Source organism: Equus quagga, chromosome 10 (assembly GCF_021613505.1).
Source record: "Equus quagga isolate Etosha38 chromosome 10, UCLA_HA_Equagga_1.0, whole genome shotgun sequence".
Lineage (NCBI taxonomy): Eukaryota > Metazoa > Chordata > Mammalia > Perissodactyla > Equidae > Equus > Equus quagga.
Genome location: NC_060276.1, coordinates 45,608,745 through 45,631,983, shown reverse-complemented (window position 1 = coordinate 45,631,983; position 23,239 = coordinate 45,608,745). Strand labels below are relative to the sequence as shown.

The window sequence follows — 23,239 nt, the reverse complement described above, 5'->3', positions numbered from 1 at the left end:
TTTAATTCGATTATATTTCTTTATGACACCTCTGTTCCAGATTTTATGTATTGACTTCCTGCTTCCTCTCTGTAGTTATAACCAGTGCTTAAGTTCAGATTCAAAGCATTGTAGGCTAAAAGCAGAGGCGCACTTTGGTGGGAGCCGTGAGGAAAGCAACAATGAGCCCCCACAGTGATGGGACTGAAGTGGCTGGGGTGAAGTAAAGGCCAGCCTAATGGCGAGCACAGCGGGTTTGAAATAGTTTGCTGGGAAAAAGAGTCAGCAGGTTGCTGTCCAGATCCAGTCAAATTTATTTGCTGTCTGCGACTATTAGCAGCTGCCTCTTACCTGGGCTATTACTTTGTCTTTTAAGTTTCCAGTAAAACCTTCAATTTGAGGGATTTCCGATTTTTTTTTCTTTTTACATAATGCAGGTTTCATTCTAATCTTTATGAGATGTGCTTTACTTTATATGGTAATAGCTCTATCTGCATTTTGCAGATATCAGAGAATTCCGGGAGCCATATATTGAGGATGCAATGGACATTTGAGGTTTACTTTGCCCTGAGATTTAGTGTTTAATCTTAAACATTGCTTTCATCTTATATATGCCTTTATAAACAATACAGGAGCCTCTATTATCTACCTCTCGGGCTCAAAAATTAATAAAAGGTACACAGTAGGCAATTACCAATTATTTTACAATAAATGACTAGGCTTCTGTTCTTGTTTTGTGCTCTATCTTTTGCAGTTATTTTAAAAATGCTTTACAGCACTGACTGTAGTCTTATTAAAACATAGTTCTCACAGGAGATAGAGTTTCTCATAGCTGGGCCCTCATCCAAGAACTTTTTTTTAAGTTCTTAAAAGCTTACAACCCAAACTGTTTCTGGCATTTAGTAGAATGAAGTACCTCATGGAGGCTCATCATTAAACTGAAGCCACCTAACTATGATATATGTAATGTTACACACACACACACACACACACACACACAGCCCAGTTGTGCTTATCAATGACTTAGTATCAAACTAAGTGCACCTACTGAATAGAGTTCATAGAAGTTGACTTAATTTACTTTGATAAGTAGCTTGTATGTTGAACTCAGTTCTTCATTATTCTCATTGTTTATAGGTAGTATCAACATACTACTATCTAGGAACATGACTGAAATTGACCTTGACATGAAACAGAGTATTCTATTTAGGAATATGTATTTTCACTAGAATTTGGTTCTTGAGATCTATTGGCCTAAGACACACAAGCTTTAAAATGGCTACACGACATGCAAAAGCCATGAAACCAAGCTAGGGTACGCTTTCTTACCATTTTGTCTAGCTTACCTCTGGGTTTTGGTTAGAATGAATGTTCCCTTTGCTGAAGACTCCCTTTCATGGAATAGAATATTTTGTCTCTTCCTATTTTGCATATTCCAAGCCTTCCTGCCCTGGTTGTTTTCAGCGACTTGGTAAAATAGGAGCATATTTACATCAAGCAAGGATAAATCCATCTTTGATTACCTTTCGCTTTCCTTTTCAATAGCAAATCATTGTTTTTTCTCTTCTCTTCTCTTCTAGCATTGTGGCTACTGCATCTATAAAAGGGAGAGAAGCAATGTTATCTAATATTAATTTTAGTATGTATTATGTGCATACATGTTTTTAATTAATGCATAAAATGCATTCTTATTTATTCCTAAAACTTCTATGTACTTAGCAGAGTGGTAGAGTATAGAAATATATGGCAAGAAGATCCTTGCCTTCAAGGAAGTTATCTAGTTGATAATTGATTTAAAAATAAACAGAGTGTGCCTTGAGGATCCTTTGCTTTCTCTTAAAATCTCATCACTTGTGTCTACTATGAGCCCAATTGTTGACCAAGTGTTGGCCTCAGTGTTAGATTCTGAACTTAGAAGAAATTACAAAGAAGACTTCCGTGGCTTACTGTTGATGATATTTGCACTTTTCAATTTGGGGAGTATTTATTGATCTATTAGAGTGTTGTGTCATGTGCCAGAGAGCATTTGTTCCAAACCTTGCTAATATCCAGAGATACAGATCCTGGGGCCCTGCCTATAGAGATCCTGACATTCTGATTCAGTAGGTATAGGTGTGTTTGAATCCAGATTACTAGTAGATGAGAGAATAGGGAAGGACAGGAAGATGATGTCAGGCATTCTACATTCTTGGTAATAGTATAACAGAGAGGATCATAGATTGGGAAGGAAGAGGCTCATGAGTCTGGTTGTCCTAAAAACAGGATAACCTTTAGCTTATTGGAATTTTGTTCTTAGCATGTCTTTCACATTTCCAAAATAGTCTCAAATATTGCTTTTCTGCTTTCATGTAGAAAATCACCAAAAGACTAAATTTGACTTATAAAATGGAAAGAAATTAGAGCTGGCCTGGTGATGTAGTGCTTAAGTTTGCATGCTCCACTTTGGCAGCCCGGGGTTCATGGGTTCAGATCCTGGGCACAGACTTGCACACCGCACATCAAGCCATGCTATGGTGGCATCCTGCATACAAAATAGAAGAAGATTGGCACGGATGTTAGCTCAGGGACGATCTTCCTCAAGCAAAAAGAGGAGGATTGGCAACGAGTATTAGCTCAGGGTCAATCTTCCTCCCCCCAAAAAAGAAAGAGAAAGAAATGAAAAGTTCAGATACTCCCTTTCCTACCCTTCTCAAAATTTTTCTAATGCTTTGATTGCCTTCAACAGAATACAATGAAGTGGTTTCTGAGCTAAAGAAAATTACTGCTGAAAGATAAAATTGAAACCAGTTGGAATCCGAAAGGGGAAAACAGAGACAATGTAACTATGGTTGTTTCCCATTGAGCTCAGCCAGCAACAAACCAAATTGAGATACTCAGTCATGTTTCCTATGTACATAAAGTCAGAGAACTGTATTATATGCAATTCAAAGGTCTGATTTCTGTGTGTTTTGTGTAGAACTCAGATTTCATCTTATCATAAACTAGCACATCCCAAGTGAAGCATTACCAAACACTGTGGTCCTTATGAGCTCTTATTCTACTCAGATATTGATGGGACAGTAGAAACTAATTTTATAATTTTATTAAGGCTGATTTGTTTTTACAGTCATTTTCCATGTTGACATATAATAAAATCATATGAGAATATATGGCGACTAAATAAGGGACAGTTACAGTTTGGGACTGAATCATTGATCCCTGTAGGATTGATACATTTCAAAAAGCATGAGGAGTATAAATGTGTTTGATTATGTGAACACTATTTGACAGAATTATCAATCAACAGTTAGAGTAAGGCACTTCTAGATGTTATTTTGCAAGGAAAGGTTGAACATTTACTCACATTTTCAAAGGTTGAAACAAGAATAAATTGACCTCAGTTGCAAAAGGAAGGGGGCAAGGGACCAGACACTTATCGAGCGAGCCCCTGTTACGTCAGGGATTGGCAAACTACAGAAGGCAAACCCAGCCACCACCTATTGTTGTAAATACGGTGTTATTGGAGCTCCACCATGCTCATGTGTTGCTTATTATCTATGGCTGCCTTCACATGACAATGGCAGAGGTGAGTAGAATTGTAACAGAGGCTGTATGACCTGCAAAGCCTAAAGTATTGACTATCTAGAACTCCCACTACAGAATTCCTAGAATTTGCCTCAACTGCTTTTCAAAGGCTCTCTTCGTTTATTCCAGGGACCTCTAGGGGTGAAAGTGATCATGACTCATTAGGTCATATTCTTTGGCTTGGGCTCCCTCAACAAGCCTATGCTTTTTATGAGCATATTGCTCCACTCTGCACAACCAGTTTTTCAGCTGGTAACGTCTCTGAGCCCTGAGGTCCCTGACATAATCTGTAAGCCTCTCACTCTAGTTCTTCATTCATAAGTTACACAAAAATCAATTTACAAGGCTGGACTAGGTGGGAACACATACGCCAAGCCAGTGCTCCATCTTTAGTCCTCTTCTTCATCTTCCGCTGTCAACCAGGAAAAAATAAATAACACTCAACACCTCTTGGAGGGATTGCTGACCACTAAACTCAGAATTCCAGTCTGGGCAAGCAAGGATGCGAAGCCACGTATAGCAAAAGAAACCACAGCTTTGATTTAGTGTTAAAGAAGGCACAGCAAAACATTTTGGTTAGGCCACAAGAAAGAGCTCTGTGAAGGATATTAAACCATGGGGTATGTTCAACATCAGCTCTGCCATTGAACTTTTCTCTGAGATCTTTTGCAAGTCTCTGGGGACCTCAGTTTCCTTATTGTAAAATAGGAATAATAATAATATTGTTATGGACTGCATGTTTATGCCTCCCCAAAATTCATATATTTAAGCCCTAGCCCCTGGTGTGGCTATGTTTGGAGATGGCATCTCTAAGGAAGTAATTAAGGTTAAATGAGATCATAAGTGTGGGGCCCTGATCCAATAGGATTAGTGTTCTTATGGGAAGAGACATCAAAGAGCTCACTCTCTCTCCACACACATCAAGGAAAGCCCGATGGGGGGACACAATAAAATGGTGGCTGCCTATAAGCCTAGAGAACAGGCCTCAGAATGAAACCGTCCTTGCCAGTACGTTGCTCTTGGACATCCCAGCGTCCAGAACTCTGAGGAATGTCTGTTGTTTGAGCCAGTCAGTCTGTGGTATTTTGTTTTGGCAGGCTGAGCAGCCTAATACAAAGATGTGCTTTGCACAGTTGCTAGCAAAATCCATCCAGTGCAGTGCCTGGTGGTGGTTTTATGGATCTTCTTAATCATTATGTATACCCAATATTTTCCCAGGTCATATGAGTCTGGGGATAGAAATAAAATGACAGAAACGATTGTATAAGTAATGGACCTGAATTGGTCTTGCTGGAACTGGTCCTGTCCAGTTTTCTCCAGCTGGTTTAGGAATTCTCCAGGGGAAGCTTACTTGTATATATAAGGTCAAGGTAATCCTTGACTTTGTATGTTGAACCTTCAAAGGATCCTTTGCAAATGTTATAAATTCATGGAAATTCTTAAATTGCTTTTTATACAATGAACTCAGGCATTTTTACAGACATGATAGTGCTGTATACCAACCAACGGTTCTGTTTTTATAGCATTGCTCTTTTTGTCTGTACATAAAACGTTTGTGCAGGTGTCTTAATATTTTTACGGCAATATGACTTTCTTTTATAAATCATAAGTGGGGAGTAAGAAAATGAATGTGTTGATACTTGTGATAAGAAATATGGGTATCAAACATAATACGATTGTGAAAGAAGATGGAATTCATTAGGTGTGTTGAAAACAGTGAATCTTGAAACCCTCCTACCACTCATAACATGTTAAGTATGTTGTTAAAATTTTGCTTATTTGAATTTCACGTCTACCTTTCGCTATCCCTCTATAGCTAGGCCACCGTTTGGTGTGTGTCACTTTGTGCCGCCTCTGCTCTGCCTGTTGATTGTACAGCTTGTGCCACAGAGCATTTCTGTCCTGTACACTCATATGTTAGAGAATTCTTAGTGAGGAAGTCCTTTCATTCCTTTTTTTGTCTTGTTTTTCTCTTTATTTTTGAATTGATAATATATTTACATGGTTAAAAATTCAAGAGACACAAACATAGTACGGAGTGAAATTTCTTCCTCTCACCTCTGTCCCCAGCTGCTCAGTTCCCTCCCTAGTAGTAACTAATGCGATAAATTTCTTGTAACTCTTCCTAGAAACATTTTATGCATATACCAGCAAGTACATATAAATATTCTTCCCTCTTCTTCCCCATAAATGGTAGCATGTACTGTCCATTCTTGTGTATGTTGTTTGCTTCATTTAATGATATTTAGTGAAGATCATTCCACATCGTTCCATAAAGAGCTTCCTCGGTCATGGATATAGCAAGAGTAATCCTCTGAGTGGACCTACCATATTTTTATCAAGCAGTCTTCTATTGATGAGCTTTTGGAGCATTTCAAATCTTTTGCTATTATAAACACTGCCCAATGTATCATAATTTATTAAATCTGTCTTCAATTAATGAAGATTTATAATCTTTTGCTATTAACAATACTGGAATACATAACCTTATACATAAATCTTTGTGTGCAAAATGAGAATATATATGTAGGATAAATTCCAAAATAATTGGAGTACCTGTTCTTTTCCAGGCACCATTCTGGGTACTAGGATATAATAAATATGAACTGAACCAGTGTGAACAAGACAGTCACAAATCCCTCTTTTCAACACAACTTGCATCAAAGTCAAAAGTATAGACAATAAACAAATAAGTCATGTATTATGTCAGATAGCAATGATTGGTATGGAGAGAAATGAAGCAGACAAAAGGAAAAAGGAGTGCCGAGAGAGAGGCGTTGCCATTTTGAACCACATCATAAGGAAAGGTCTCTATGAGAGAGTGACATTGAACAAAGATCCCAAAGAAGTGAGGGAAGATCTGGGGATGATATAACATCAAGACCAAAGGCTCTGCTGTGGGAACTGGTCTGGTATATTCGAAGAACAGCAGGGAAGCTAGTGTGGCTGGAGTAGAGTGAATGAGAGGAAAGTAGATGAGGTCAGAGTAGTTAAGGAGGGGCCATGAAATATAAAGTAGGACATTCTAGGCTATTGTCAAGACTTTGGTTTTTACTCTGGATGAGACAGGAAGTCATTGGAGGGTTTTGAAGAGGGGAATAACATTGATCAGTTAATTGACAGGATAGAGTGAAGAAGGGCAAAGGAAGAATTGAAGCTACTTGTTAAGCTACTGTAATAACCCAGGCTAGAAGTAATGGTGGCGTGAACCCTTAGGTAGGAGTGGAGGTGATGGGGAGTGATAAAATACTGGATTTGCCAAAGAGTGGGATGTGGCCTGGAAGGGAAGAGTCAATGATGACTCCACATTTTTTTGTCTTGAACAATTAGGATTGAGTTGCCATTTGTCGAGAAGACTGAAGCAGGTTTAAGAGTAAAATAAGGAGTTTGGTTTGGGATGTGCTAAATTTGAGATGCTTATTAGGCAATCAAGTGGAAATATCCAGGAGATGAGAAGCTTCTTTGAGGATACATAGTTTCCCAGTGGTCTTTCATCTGAATAAATCCCTGGTGGGATCTACAACACTGACCTTCTAAGTCATGCTCAGGTATACCTGAAACCAAGACGGAAAATCCCAACATTGTCAAGTTGATGGCTGGCTACAAATACTTCGAGGTGTTATTTTGTTTGGTCTTGCTTGGTGAGGTGAACTGCCTTCCGCATTAAACTAAATTGTTTGCAGGACTTGCACCATTCTGAGATGTGCCACACTAAAAAAAGAAAAGACTGGATACGATGAATGCCCAAACTGTCTTCTCAACAAGAAATGCCCTATTAGCCTAGCGGTGCTGCGTGTTAGCAGAGGAATTCCTGCTGTTATGCTTTTCTTAGTACTCCTCTTTGTTTGAGGCACTTAGCTCTTGGGGTTTATTGCTGGACTTAGTGATTTGTGACATGAATTAGAAAATTTCACATTACAGGAGCTTCTCTGAGTGTATGGGATGGCCAGAAAAACATTCGTCCATGCTTACCAAAGCCAGAGCGAACCTACGGGTAAAGGGATTAATATTTGCATAAGGTACTTCACGTACATTAAAGGTTAGCAGGAAGAACTTCTACAACCTCATTAGTCCAATGCTAGGTTGAAGTAAGAACCTAGTTTAGGTATTTAAATTATCGCTTCAAACAAGGGAAATGCTGCCGAAAACCTCTACCACAACTTTATTTGTCCTCCCTAAAATATACATCACCTGCTGAGCTGTTGAGGCCCAGTTGAAAATATACAATATTAGCTACGCACGTTGTTAAACATAGTGTTCTGGTGACATTCAGCAGTGTTCAGTAATTGGCTTAATGAACAGGTGTACGAGTATATTAGTTATGCAGATGTTAATTTGCAGTAACATGTGCTGCCTGATTTGGGGGGGTTCTTGTCTAAACTACAACCAGTAAGATTTGTTCCTTAATTAGGAAATCATTACAAAGTATATGTGTGTGATTCCCACCGTTAGGACCATTAGTCTTGTTTAATGTGCCCTAAACTTCGGGAACACTCCTGCTACTGCCATTCCTATGGCTTCTGGTGGTGTGCAGGTGTCAGGATGCAATCTACCTTTGTGTACGATGCCTTACTTACTGTGCAGCTGTAGGCAACCCGGGGAGGAGCAGCTTAGCAGCTGCGAGATGCTGCGTGTGCGAGGAGGTGGAAATGGAATCTCGTGCTGCATATTGCATCAGCTTTGCCTCTCAAGGTTTGGTAAACAACTGCGTCATTCCTCACAAAATGGGTTCAAGAATAATTGAAAACCAGATCGTGCTTGCTTACCAAACTGACTAATCTTCACCTGTATTTTTTATGATTCTCTTCCCTATTGTTTCAAATTCCTGCCTCCTCTTGGTCCTTGGGATTGCCAAGGCTAACAGTTTATAAACTGTAAAAAGGGATGGGTATATTGATGTAATGTAGTCAGGTGATTTTTATTTTTATGTTGAATAAATGGAAATTTGCAAAGGCTGATCTAGCAAACACCCATGTACCAGCCTCCCAGCATGAACAGAAGTTGACAGTGAGTCATATTTACTACTGATCTTTGCTTTTAATGAAGTAAAACATTGGAGAGAAAGTTGAAGTTTCCGAGGTTCTACTTGCAGGATCGCTTTCCTCCCCTAAGACAAGCAGTGTTGTTAATTTGCTGAGTATCTAGGGCATGTTTTTATAATTTTGCTATACATGTATATACGCATCTATCAACAATACATAAGATTAGTCTGTGTTGTATTTGTTTACTTTTTGGTGAGGAAGATTGTCCCTGAGCTAAACTCTGTGCCAATCTTCCTCTTTTGTATGTGGGATGCCACCACAGCATGGCTTGATGAGCGGTATGTAGGTCTGCACCCAGGATCCTAACCTGCGAACCCCTGGCCACAGAAGCAGAGTGTGTGAACTTAACCACTACACCACTGGGCCAGCCCCAGATTAGTCTGTGTTTTATTTTTAATTTAGATGAATGGTATTATAGTGCATGTATCATCTTTTACCACTTTCATTTTTCCATTCGGCATTGTATTTGGGATGTATCCGTGTTGAAATATTTAGCTGTAGTACAGTCACTGTAAATGCTGGGTTGTATTGCAGCATATCTACATACCACAATTTATTGATCCATTCCAAAACCCCTGGCATGTGGGTTGTTTCTAATTTTCGTACTGTTATAAACATTGCTGTAGTGAACATCCTTGTCTCCTTGACTGTTTGGCCTGTAAGGGGAAGGATTGGGTTATACTTATGGTAAGCACACTTGAAATATATTAGACATTAGTAAATGTTTATGTTAAGGTTGTTCTCATTTTTACTGCCACTGTTGGCACAATCAAATTCTTATTTTTCTCCGTCTCCTCATCCATCCTTGGGATTGTGAGATTTTTTTAAATGTCCTATTTGATGACTGTGAACTGCTATTTCATTGATTACTTTTATTTGCATTCCCCTGACTACTGGTGAGGTTGAGCATCTTTTAATTACTTACCATATGATCTCAGGCAAATGACTTGATTTTTCTGTTGCTTAGGCTCCTCCTTTGTAAAATGGCAATGGTAATACCTATCGTGTAAAGTGATATGAAAATTAAATTAGTGCCATGTACAGAGCAGATATTTAATAAAAGTTAATTTTCATGGTAGTTGTGATGATTGTGGTTGTGGTTACTACTTCTAGTACTATTACCACTATTATTATTGTTGTAGTTATTATTATTATACTTTCCTCTTTTATGTGTTTCAGATGTATATGCACAGAAATGCATATGCATTGTATGTGTGTATGTATATATATATATATAAAATTCTTTGCCCATTTTCAAATTGTATTTGTATAATATTTCCAGAAATGCAAGGATAAAGATGATTTTTAAAAAGGATGGAAAATAACGATTAAATGAAAAAATTATTGCAGCTATCACACAGCTATCTGTGTGTGATTACACACAGAAATCATAGATTTTCCCTGCCTGCCATTGTCATATTTGCACTCATTTTAACATCAAATTATTAACTGAAGTGAAAATAGCACTTATTTCAACTACTACCTGAACAATTATCAACTAATACCTGAGCAATTATTTCCACACAGTTAGACTCACTTCTGGAATTGTATATGTATGGATAAAATATGTCTTTATGTAGCGAGATGACAATTCTTCTATTTGTATGATATTTCTAAAACAAGACATGGGCGTTCACTTGTTGAATATACACATATGTATGCATGAAGTTACATAAATTTTCACTGTGGGTTTTTAATTTTTAACTTTTTTTTTAAAGATTTTTTTTTTTAAATTTTTTTCCTTTTTCTCCCCAAAGCCCCCCAGTACATAGTTGTATATTCTTCGTTGTGGGTCCTTCTAGTTGTGGTATGTGGGACGCTGCCTCAGTGTGGTTTAGATGAGCAGTGCCATGTCCGCGCCCAGGATTCAAACCAACGAAACACTGGGCCGCCTGCAGCGGAGCGCGCGAACTTAACCACTCGGCCACAGGGCCAGCCCCATTAATTTTTAACTTTTTAAATTTTTTCCTTCTTCTCCCCAAAGCCTGCCAGTACATAGTTGTATATTCTAGTTGTGGGTCCTTCTAGTTGTGGCGTGTGGGATGGCGCCTCAGCATGGCCTGATGAGCAGTGCTAGGTCTGCACCCAGGATCCGAACCAGCGAAACCCTGGGCCACCAAAACAGAGTGCACGAACTCAAACACTCAGCCATGGGGCCGGCCCCTTCAATGTGGTTTTTAACACTGCTACTGTTAGTTTTATTTACCCTCACTTTGTATATAGTGCACTTAATAGGAAGTGTCACACTTTTATTTCTCCATGTGTTCCTTATAATATGATGTAACACTTCAGTTGATGTTGATTCAAAAATGCCAGTCTCTAATATGGAACTGTAGCTTCCAACAACAAAAAGAGAGTTTGCTGAGTGATATGCATGCATTTATTTAAACTGTACTATTATAGATAATGAAAATTACAAATTTTTTATCTCTTTTGGAGATAATTCCATAATTAATAGTTTAAATATGTCATGTTTTTAAGAGATATGAGTAGACGTTTAAGTCATGTACCATAGTGTGTGCATGCTAGGCTAACACATAGTAGGTCTTCAACAAACATTTGCTGGATCAATGAATGAATGAATGAATGAGTGAATAGCATTGAGGTTGACTTTAGGAATCAATCTTTCTTACTAATTTTGAAATAAATTAGTTATAAAAATTTTAGTATGATTTATGGTTATTTATCACTATGTAAATCATTCACTGTTACCCATTTATAATATCTTAATGTTTGCTACATTTTACAGACGTCTTCTCACATGTTCTGTGTATCCACTGGGATAGCAGGAATTAATCGGGGATTCCTGAACATTGCCTAAATTAGATTGAGGAAAGAATATGGCCATGTTTACTTTATTTATGCTGATGAGCATCCCTCAGTTGTAAAGGAATAAATTTATAGTACAATTGCATGTAAAAATCCATGTATTAAAGGAAATATAAGAATACTCAGTGGGCATTTTATCTTAGATAATTAGTATCTCGATGTTAACATATCTTTAATAATAATACAAATGCCTATATTATTACATTGTTATCTTCCTACAGACAGTATTTTATAATGTTTTGTTATTATTTGCTTGGTTAGCAGTGCCAGTTTGAGCACTCAAATTAATTTAATCCATCGGACTGAAACCCAGTGGCTATATGGTTTTTCATTTGCACAGGGAGAGATCACATTTGACTGGAGGCCTCATTATGAACCTGAGGACCATAGAGCCACTGGTGACAAAATCAATTCTTGAAGTTTAAAAATCTCTTCAGTCCCATCAAAGTAATTTCAAATAATTATAGAAACACTATAATTTAAATTTTAAATTAATTTAATTTTTTTGTTGTTATAAGCACATTTAACGTGAGATCTACCCTCTTCACAAATTTTAAAGTGCACAATACAGTATTGTTAACTATAGGCACAATGTTGTATAGCAAATCTCTAGAACTTACTCATCTCGTATAACTGAAACTTTATACACGTTGAAAAGCAACTCTCCATTTCCCCTCCCCTTAACCCCTGGCAACTGTGCTTTGTTTCTATGAATTTGACATTTTAAATGCTTCATATGAGTGGAATCATGCAGTATTTGTCCTTCTGTGGCTTGCTTTTTTCACTTAGCCTAATGTCCTTCAGGTTCATCCATATTGTTGCATATGGCAGGATTTCCTTCTTTTTTTAGGGCTGAATAATAGTCCATTGTATGTATATACCACATTTTCTTTATTCCTTCATTCTTTGATGGACATCTAGATTGTTTCCATATCTTGGCTGTTGCAAATAATGCTGCAGGAAATGTAAGGATTCAGACATATCCTTGAGATTCTGATTTCAGTTCTTTTGGATATATACCCAGAAGTGGGATTGCTGAATCATATAATAGTTCTATTTTTAATTTTTTGAGAATCCTCCAAATTGTTTTCCCTAATGGCTGTATCAATTTACCGTCCTCCCAACACTATACAAGGATTCTCTTTTCTCCATATGCTTGCCGACACTTATCTTTATCTTTTTGGTAATAGCCGTTCTATTAAGTATGAGGTGGTATCTCGTTGTTTTGATTTGCATTTCCCTGATGATTAGTGATGTTGAGCATATTTTCATGGACATGTTGGCCATGTATACATTTCACTGGAGAAATCTCTATTCAAGTTTTAATCACGTTATGGAATTTCCCATTTATTAATCAAGTTATAGAATATTTAAATTTTGTAAGCATTAGAAACATATATTGAGTAAAAGCATATTATAACAAGTGGCATTTTGTAGTCATGATTGAAAGCAGGGAATTTTTAATATATGAAACCTTTAATACTATCTGGATAAGTTTCATATTGCCTCTTCAAGTTCTCTATTTAGCTAAGCTTGTGGTTGTGATCATTAAAGACACGAAAGCCAAAGGCAATAATAGCCCCTGGTCAATATCTACTGATCATGGCAAGAACATGATTGTTTCTGAAAACCTATCTAGTTAAGGAGCTATTTTAAACTAGCTTTCCTCTAGTGATTCTCAAAACAACAGTGCCCACTCATGGAATTCTTACCATTTCTTGAACCCAGGATAAAGCCAAGTTACATAATACAAGGAAATATGTTAAGATTCAAAAAACAAAACTGTGAACTCTAGATATTTAAAACATCTAATCTTAATTTTAAACCACTTGTTCATTTGAAAATGGGAAAGTTTGAAATATATTTTAATGAAAAAAATAAAAAATATGAAGCCATACAAAATGAGCATTATGTATGCCTGGGTTAGTCAAGAGTCTGTTAGTTTGCAGAAAAATCTTAGTATATCCTTCATACTGCAGCATTTTCATTCTATTTGTGCTTGATCAACTAGCCTCCATTAGTGGAGTTTTAGGCATATTGAGCAGTTTTCTTGACTATTTCTTTGACTAGGTTAAAATGTCTGAATGATTCTAGAAGTAATTTCAACACGATTCAGCTAATTTTTTTTTAAAGTTGACAAAGGGAATGACTCGAACTTTCATTTCTTTGTATAGAGTTGTCTTAAGCTGAGAGTGGCTGGAAAATTAGAATAAGTTAAAATGCTGATTATTGCATAGGAAAGACACTTTGAGGAACATTTGTGATGATTTCAAAAGAAATATATTAAAAGTCACTTTCCTACCAGTAGTAGCAATAACTCTATTATGTTGCATAAACATGGCAAAGTACTTGTCATCTCCTGTAAGATCATGGTTTTCAAGTGTAATTATTATCTAGTCTTCTTAGACTCTGCATCACTTTAGATTGGTCATACCAATAAAGCTGAGAACTAACTGTTAAGGCTGTAGTTATTCGGGTAATTTATTTTATCTGTTATTTTTGTACTAAGTCCATTTGATTTCCCTATATTTTGCACCATTAAAACAAAGGAGGTCTTAATGGACTTGCAACATTCTGATGCACTCTAGAACATGTCTAGAACGTTTTACAGGTGCTAACATCTGTGAACACATAGCTCACCAAAAGCATACTGAGGTTGCGTGTTGCTTTTCCTCTAAAGAAAATCAGTTACTTATTTGTGATCTCCTTGACAAAGACCAGATAAATTAAAATAATAAAAATAATTATTGCCTCAAAATGAAATTATGTTTTTGAAAGTCATAAAGAATCAGCATGACTATGGCCATATGATTGATTCAGTGATGAATTTTAGCAGTGTGAGTTTGGGGGGTAAGAGCATACGACTCTACTGGATTGAAAAAAAAATGTTGGCTTTACTTTTCTCATATTTTTTCATCGTCCCATTACCTACAATCCGATTTTATATTAGAAGAAGTAAACTGCCACACATGAGTCCAGTGGTAGCTGGAGAATTTCTGTATAGGAGAGGTTTAGGGATTTGCCATAAAGCTTCATTTTCGCAGCAGACAGCCACATTGTAGTTTACTTTGGTTTTGGGGATGGCGTATTTGGGGGAGAGCTGATGAAGGTTATGGGGGGCTAAAGCCACTCCTTGGCACTGCCACGCCTCACAGTTTCAGGTCATTGTAACTGTTCTGAACTGGAGAGTCACCTTCTGAATACAGCAAAAATAAATCTTTTGTTCTAAGAAAGCAAATAGTACTAAAAAAATGCTGAGAGAGACAAAGCTAACTTACTTCGAAGACCATGTCTTTGAGGTTGGTTAATTGTAATGTATGCAAATGGGTGCTACTGTCGTGCAACTTGCAAATGGTTCCTATCTGTTCTTCAAAGGGTCTCGGCAGGAATTGTTATATGACAACCTGTTTAGCAGTTAAAGTTACTTTAAAGCAATTTCGCTGAAAGATATACCTAAATGTTAGCATATTTTAGGATAAATGCATGTCTGCCTTTTTCCTCAGTTGGGCCAAATTAGGGAGATTTTCCTATGTATTTACTTCCAGTGCTGCTGTAGGTCCCTGGTAAAGGAGTAATTAATGTGGCACATTAGGGTAAGAAGCAAGCAATTGATTTTCGATTCTATTTGGCTTATCTTTTCTGCTTAAGTGCTGATATTTAATTTGTAGGGAAACCTCTAAACAGGTCTATATTTTTATGTTTATCCTCTTCCTTCAACTAATGAAATAAACACATTTATTGATTTTGGCATGAGCTTTTTTAATGTAGTTAATATGCCTTACGAATGTTATTCTGTGTATTTGGAGTCATCCCTTTATTGTTTATGGATCAACATTTTTCTTTCAGTTCAAAAGAAAACAGAAGCTTCGGAAGAAAAGAAGACCATACCCACAAAAAAGAAAGTGAAAGAATTGAGAGTTTTGGATCCCAAAACGGCCCAGAATCTGTGTATGTGACATCTGACGCGTAAGGGGTGGTGGCCACAGTGTCAGTGAGGGGTTGTGGAATGTATTTGAACAAAGTCGTAACTTCTTTGAACTGGTATATTTAGTGTCTAAAATTCTGTGTAAACATGATGTGGGTGCCTCTTTATCATTCGGCCAGAATGGAGAGCATTAGCCTTGGTCAGGCCAGGTGAAACTTACGAATAATAAATTTTTGAAAATACTAATAATTAAGCATTGTTAGAGGACACAGTGAGACATAAGGCAGAGTTGAAAAGAATGTTACTTTGTTTTCCTTCTGCCTAGGCCTGAGAGGGATGGTTTTCGACTATTAACTAGTCACATTGGGCAAATCCTTTTACTGCTATTCCTTTATATTTGAAGGAATTGTGATGTGACCTAGTTAAATTAACCGCTGCACTTTAAAACTGGTTAGTAAGCCTTAAAGCCTTTAACAAACCAGCCAGCCCTTAAATATGCTTTTGCTAAGGCAGCTGGACAGTTAAACCCATCTTCATTTAAGTCGGCTTTAAGTTTTATTTTGACGTGTTCTCTCCTCTGTATTGAATTCAGCATTTTTTTTTTTTTTGGTCTCCACGCTAGGCTGTGTTTATATTCTGAGGATACTAAAACACTATGCATGAGAAATTTCAACACATCAAGCATTTCTAATTATGCAAAGAAATGCCATGGGAGTTTACTTTGTTAAGGAATGAGCTATAGGGAATCAGATTAAAATAAACAACTCATCATTCTCATGTTGGTAGGAATGTTGCTGTCAGAAAAACAGGTTCTCAGGGCCGGCCTGGTGGCGTAGTGGTTAAGATTGCACACTCCAATTCGCCGGCCCAGGGTTCGCAGGTTCAGATCCCAGGTGCAGACCTACGCATTGCTCATCAAGCCATGCTGTGGTGGCATCCTACATACAAAAAAATACAGGGAGATTGCCATAGATGTTAGCTCAGCAAGAATCTTCTGCAAGCAAAAAAAAAAGGAAGATTGGCAACAGATATTAGCTTAGGGCCAATCTTCCTCACAAAAAAACCAAAAAAAAAAAGAAAAGAAAAAGAAAGAGGAGCCAGTCCAGTGGTGCAGCGGTTGAGTTCACACTTTCTCCCTCAGTGGCCCACGGTTCATCAGTTCGAATCTCAGGTACAGAACTATGCAACGGTTGGCAAGCCATGCTGGGCAGGCATCCCACATATAAAGTACAGGAAGATGGGCACGGATGTTACATCAGGGCCAATCTTCCTCAGCAAAAAGAGGAGGATTGGCCGCAGATATTAGCTCAGGGCTAATCTTCCTCAAAAAAAAAATTTAAATAAAGAGAAAGGCAAAAAGAAAAACAGGCTCCTAATAGCTGTTGTGAATGTGTACATTGCTTACCTGACAGTACATTTTCTTTATAAAGTGGATGTGCAGTACTTTTTTTTAAAAACACAGTATGATCTTAATTGCTTGCTGCTATTTGTCAACATTATTTATTTAGATTATGGACGTCTCATTTGGTGTTTACATCTAAGTAAGTAATCATTTGCCTAGACAGTGAGGATTTATTTTCCTTAGATAGCAGTACAGTTGTATAGACCTTTTCATGAAAAAAAAAATCTTAGACATGCGTTCATGTTCTGGTGATAAGAACACACAAATGTTCTTTGAGAAGTGTGTTTAGTGGGGGTTCAAGTGGCATGTATTGTTGAAAAATACTTTCTGAGTAAGCTTTTCTAGGTATAATTTGTTGAATTATTTCTGTATGACGTATATCCAATTAATAAAAAGTTGACAAGGAAAATTGTGATTCAACACAAAAAATACTGTATAATATATAAATATGTGTATATATATAATACATATAAAATAGTACATCACATGAATGTCTGCAGGCATGCAGAGAACCTTTCTGACTGAGACACTTTAATTTTTTCTTATGTGGGAGAACAGCGAAGTAGATAGATAGCACTTTTTTGTATTTGGTTACCTTGTTGTCATTCCTGAGAAGTACTGTGTTGGATGTGTTGACAATTTCCACAGTAAATTCTACGTTGAATTAAAAGGCCAACTTGAAATAAAATCTCTAACTTTTCATGGGTCATTTTATACCCACTCAATCTAAAATGCATATGCATGTAGTCATCATTGCTATTAGTAGGAGTTTTATTTTGTATATAAATATGCATGAGCTATAAACATTTGAGCCTGAGATAATAGGCCATTTTTGCCTAGATGAGTAGTGTAGTCAATCAAATGGAAACTACTTTTGTTTGTTCATAACTCTGTAAATTAATATTAGTGATCGAAATTTCGTATTTTGAGTCTATGAAATGGGAAACCAGTATTTATTAGGACCTGAGAAATTTGATGTTGTCCTATCTTTAATAAAATCAATTTTTATTAATAAAATCAATTTTTATTTTAGCTATCTTCCTAGGATCATATCGTATGCCATATGAAGATATAAAAAACATTATTCTGGAGGTTAATGAAGACATGCTGAGTGAGGCCTTAATTCAGGTAACCTTTCATATTTTCCCTGTAGTATTCATTTCACAGGTATTTCTAGATTGCTGTCTTCTCAATGGAGTTGTGAGAAAATGTTCTCCTCTATCTGAATAATAGAATCAGAAGTATCTAGCTGTGTTGATAGTAAGAGGACTCAACACAGAAGAGCTAGGTTCCAGGTTTGCTTCTGCCATTTATTAGATATGCGTCCTTTTAAATTTCAGTTTATGCGTATGTAGACATATTTCTTGTCATTCTCTGTACATAAAGTTGCATGTCTTTCATCATCACAATGTCTCTGTTAAGTAGGCGGTGTTATTACCATTTTATGGATGTCAAAGCAGAGAGGCCAAGAGGCTAAATAGCTGGGCATTGTGCCAAGCACTTTATATATTTTATCTCACTGAATCTTCTAACACTCCTATGAGATAAATACTATTATCCCCATTTTATGGATAAAGAAACTGAGGCTTAGAAAGATTGCCCAATGTCACATCACTGGTAAGTAGCAGATTAGCAGAGCTGGGATTCAGAACAAGGTCTATCATAACTGTAAAGCCATTGCTCTTTCTATTCTCTTATTCTGCTTCCTCTAGGCAAACTATTTCAGCCTCCTAAACATCTGTCTCCTCATCTGAGATGACAGGGTCACTGTGAGGATGAAACCAAATAAAGTGCTTTGTACAATAAAGCACTATACAAGGTCTAACATATTATTAGAATTCCTGGTATGTCCAGCCCTGTCCGGTCTAATTTCTTGAAGGAAGAACTAAAGATTTTTTTCATGGAAGGATGTAGTCATTGTAGTTTTTGTGTGTGTTTGTTTTTGAGCCATGCAGTTTGTTTTGATTTTAAGAAGACTGAGTAGTTTATGCTGAAGTAATTTTGCCATATCTCCCTCTGACTGTCTCTAAAACTCAGAGAACCAGGGTTTGTCACTTAAACAGGCTATGTCTGTATGGAAGTTCCTCCTTTTTTTTTTCCTGAGTAAGATTCGCCCTGGGCTAAACATCTAGTGCCAACCTTCCTCTTTTTTTGTTTGAGGAAGATTAGCCCTGAGCTAACATCTGTGCCAGTCTTTCTCTATTTTGTATGTGAGTCACCACCACAGGATGGCTGATGAGTGGTATGGATCCACGTCTGGGATCCGAACCCTTGAACCTAGGCTGCTGAAATGGAGCATGATGAACTTAACCACTCTGCCACAGGGCCAGCCCCATGGAACTTCCTGCATTTTGTAGTGTAGGCTTGCTTTACAGTTTACCTCATGTATATGTTTTAAATATAGATATATTTATTTTCTATAGGAGTAAGGTTTAATGAGTTCATATAGGTTCTTTATTATCATGACACACCTGTATTAATCTCAGTAAGAGTTACACTTGGATAAGGAATCCCCTTGTGGGAAAGTCAAAAAAAATGTTTTTCTCTGTGCAACTATCAAGTCCAGAGTTCTCTTGAGCTGAAATGGAGAGCTGATCATATTTGTCCTGCCCATCTTAGTCCCATGATATTTTTACAGAATAGTCAGTGTAGGGGAGGAAGAAATATTCCTCTACCCTTCTATGTTCTTTTGGGTGGTCTTAGAATTAAATTGACATGAGACAGAATAACAGGAGGAAATCAAACAAGTATTAATAACATGTGTACATGGGAGAAACCTAGGAAAACTGAGTGTCACCAAAATGGCCAAAGCCACCGCCATAAATATATCTTCAGCTGAAGACAAAAGAGGATGTTATGGGGAGTGGTTTGGGACTTCAAAGGGGAGGGAGGCAATTCACATGGAGATGGAAAAGCAAATATTTGGTAAACAAATGTTTGTCATGCCTTACAGAGACAATGGGACATGGGGAGGACTTTGATCAAATGGGACTTGCTGGGTTCCTCCCTGTCTCCCACACCTAGTTCATATTATGCTAGAGTGATCTGTGGTGATAGCTCCTGCCTGGAACAGGCCTTCTATCTTAAAGTCTTTTAGGCAGTTAGGGGGGAGGTCACAATTTCTTCCTGAGTCTTTTGTTCTTAAAAATAATCAAGCCAAGGGCACCCATTTGGGGGTGGCAAATTCTGCTCCCCTGCGTCAGAATGAGCAAGGCATGAAGCCTAACTGTGATTTAGTCCTTCCTCCTTTTTTCAATTACACAGTTTAATTTTAAAGTACAATTAGGCAAACAAACTTCTGACTCCTACTCAATAATTGAAGCTTTTTAGTCTTTTCTGTATAATCAAATTATAGTGAAATAGAACCATATTTTGAAGAGTTAATCGATGTAGCCTTTTATTTTACCCATTAAAATTGTGTGGCTTTTCCTTCACATGACTTGATAAATAAAAAGAATACAAATATGCAGAATGCTATCGTGGTATTTATTTGCCAGTAACGTTAAAACCATGTATTATTTTTTAAGTCGTGTTTTCAACTTTTTAGAGAATGTGAGAAATGGGAAAAGACTCTCACTTATGAATGTTCCTCTAATATGCAATAAGCTTTTAAAATGTCTATATAAAAATGTATTACCTGGGATTTTTTTTTCTCTTTCACTTTATTTAGTAGCATAAACAATATATATATGTTTCTGTCTTTAAATTGGGTGAGCACTGTCCATCTGGGAAGAATGAATCACTTACAATGTGGAGATGGCAGTAACTTATGTTTAAATTCTTGAATTTGCTGGTTTAATCTTGTCCACTATATAGTCAAAACCACTGCTGGTGAAATCACATTATTATGCTATATCTTGGATTGTATTCTGGGAAGGTGAGTGAAGGAGAATCACAAAGAGTACATCCTGCCAGGCTCCTTTTGTACATCTTGTACCCGATGCTTCCATGCGTTCCCTGTTTGCTGTGGATGGCTTGACTGGGGCCTGTCTCATCTCTTCCTCTTTCTAGACCTCCTCTTCCTTTTCTAAGCCTTTATCTCTTTCTCTTTTTCACATATCTCTGTGTTTTACCCCTTGCATCCTTTCCCCCACCAATTTTGTGCCTTCGTTTTGTTGAAAGCAGACTACTGAGGACTTTTTTTCAAGCCAGCTTGGTTTCCTTCTCAATGCCAGATAGTCTAAAATTTCTTCTCATTCCTTACCCTGCTCAGTCAAAACCCATTTTCTTAGTTCTGCTTGTTGGAGCAAACAATTTACCATATAATTTAATAGTATGCATGATTGGACTTGTGTTGCTTAGGTACAAGGGACAAATGGTGAGTAACTCACCTGAGTTATAAAGATAGTATTGCATTCATCCAGACAAATCAAATGTCTGAGCATCTTCTGGTAAGGAAGAAGAATCCCGGCTTGAAACAATTGGTTGATCTTCCAGCACCCAAAGGAGAGTGCCTCTCTCAGCAAGAGAACAGACTAGAATCACCACCAGTGCCTCTTTCTCCCTCCCATCCCAGAAACGTTTGCCAGTGATGCAAAAGTAACATCAGTTTGCCATTCATAGGAGCCGTTTACCATTTATGTCTAATTACCATGTAGCACATGGATAATGCATAACATTAAATATGTATCATCAGATTAACTTTGTTGTAAGTTCCATTTGATTACAGTGCTAGACTCCGTCAGTGCATAATCATAGTTTGTTGCTCATGTGGCATGGTTGTCTTCCTCATAACAACAAAAACAACAAAAAACAATTAAGGGCACATTGCTTCCCAGAGACTTCAATTAACACCAGTATTATCTCTCCAAGTATGGGTCAATAGGCTCTTCCATGCCAGACAATGAATAGATTTTAGTTATTTGTCAGGATAAATATCTTACTAAAAAAAACAAAAAAAAATCCAAACTTTTATTTAATCAGGAAGATCAAGACCAAATTTTAAGGTTATTAATAAAAATATTGTCTCCTTTATTTCAAAATATCTAAATTTAAGGTAGAAACTGAGTTCTCTTTGCGGAAGAAGTTGAAATGTCCTAAAATACTTACAGGAACACAGAGAAACATTTTAAAAGTACACCAGATCCTGAGATTGTTGCGGAGCTTTTAATATATGCAATTATGAGTTAGTTCCAAATAATGTGCGCTAAATTTAGGTGACTCTTGGAGTCATTATTTCAGCTTTGAAAGCCTGCTTCAGTGTAGTTAAATTTGATCCATTGAGAGAACCATCCAAGACCAATAAGTGTTGTTAGGATATCAGTGGTAAAATTGAAATATTTGCAGACACACTTACATATAGAACATTGATGAAGAAGTGAAACTGTTAGTTTCAAAAAAGGGATTCAGCGCTAAGGGAAAAATAAAAGTGTGTTCTGTTTTAGAACATTAGTGCATGCATATGATTCTTAAATGCTGAGTAAATTGATGTTGGTAGGGGGTTTATTGTCGTATTTACAAAGCATATGCAGAAAAAAGATGATTAACGTAGAAGACAGTATAATATTACTACAGAATAATTTGCAAAGATATGTATAAAGCAGAGGTTGATAACCAGGTGTTCAAAGCCCCTTTTGGGGACCCATCGAAAGAATTCAGGGGCTCCTGAAGTTCGATGTGAAAAATACCGCATCTTTATTTTCTTTAACTTCTAACTAATGTTTAGTATTTCATTTGGTTAACAGTGTAGGCAACAGACCAAAGTAGTATTAATAGTACCTTTAACTTTGTCACTAATAGAAATAATAAATATTTTCATATCACATTAAATTTGTGGCAGACATCTTGAAATATTGTTTACAGTCATTGCTACTGCAAAATTACACTAGTTATTAAAGCTGCCACTAGATCTTATTTTTTAATGCTTTAATCAAGAAGCACATCTGTCATTATATCACAATTTATTTTTGTAAATATGTTGATAACTATTTCAATATAATTGGTTTCTTTTGTATTCGTATATATTTTACTTTATTCTGAGAAGAGATCCGTAGCTGGCGATAAAGGGTTTATGGCACATATAAAAAGGCTAGAAACTAGTACAGAAAAGTTTCCCAATCAAGAAGGCAGTCATAAGTTGTTCCCAACTTAAGTCCCCCTCACAGCTATCCATAGAATAGATGCCATTATGAAAATCCCAGACCCAAGGGTGAGGCTAAAGCACCCTTTTAGACCACAGAGACCAAGAAGGACCAAATTTAGAAGGGTAAGAGGAGGAGGTACATTCTGACCACATTGCCCCTCCTCAGGCTGGCACAGTGCCACACCAAGAGGCCACCCCTGGGCCTATAGTTTCTACAGTGAGAAGAGAGAACCCTAGATGGACATCCAGCTCCCCCAGCATTGTGGGATGCTTCCCGCAAGGCCCACTTGGGTCTTACCTCTTGGAGATCACTTGGGAAATCGGTGGGCCTTGACTACTGGGGATCAGATAGAGATGGAGAAGGGGGATGGGACTTACAGCAACCAGCACTCAGATCTTGGTAGACCACCTTCTTG

The 23,239-nt window shown here is 37.2% G+C and overlaps 1 protein-coding gene across 3 annotated transcripts in view; it reads left to right on the top strand.

Annotated features, from left to right (window-relative positions):
* Positions 1 to 23,239, top strand: part of DIAPH2 (diaphanous related formin 2) — an 817,147-nt gene that overhangs the window by 338,356 nt on the left and 455,552 nt on the right. For all 3 annotated transcript variants that reach the window (XM_046673034.1, XM_046673033.1, XM_046673032.1), the window contains 2 exons: positions 15,261 to 15,362; positions 17,775 to 17,869. In XM_046673034.1, the coding sequence (XP_046528990.1) occupies positions 15,261 to 15,362; positions 17,775 to 17,869 (197 nt within the window). The remainder of the gene's footprint in view (positions 1 to 15,260; positions 15,363 to 17,774; positions 17,870 to 23,239) is intronic.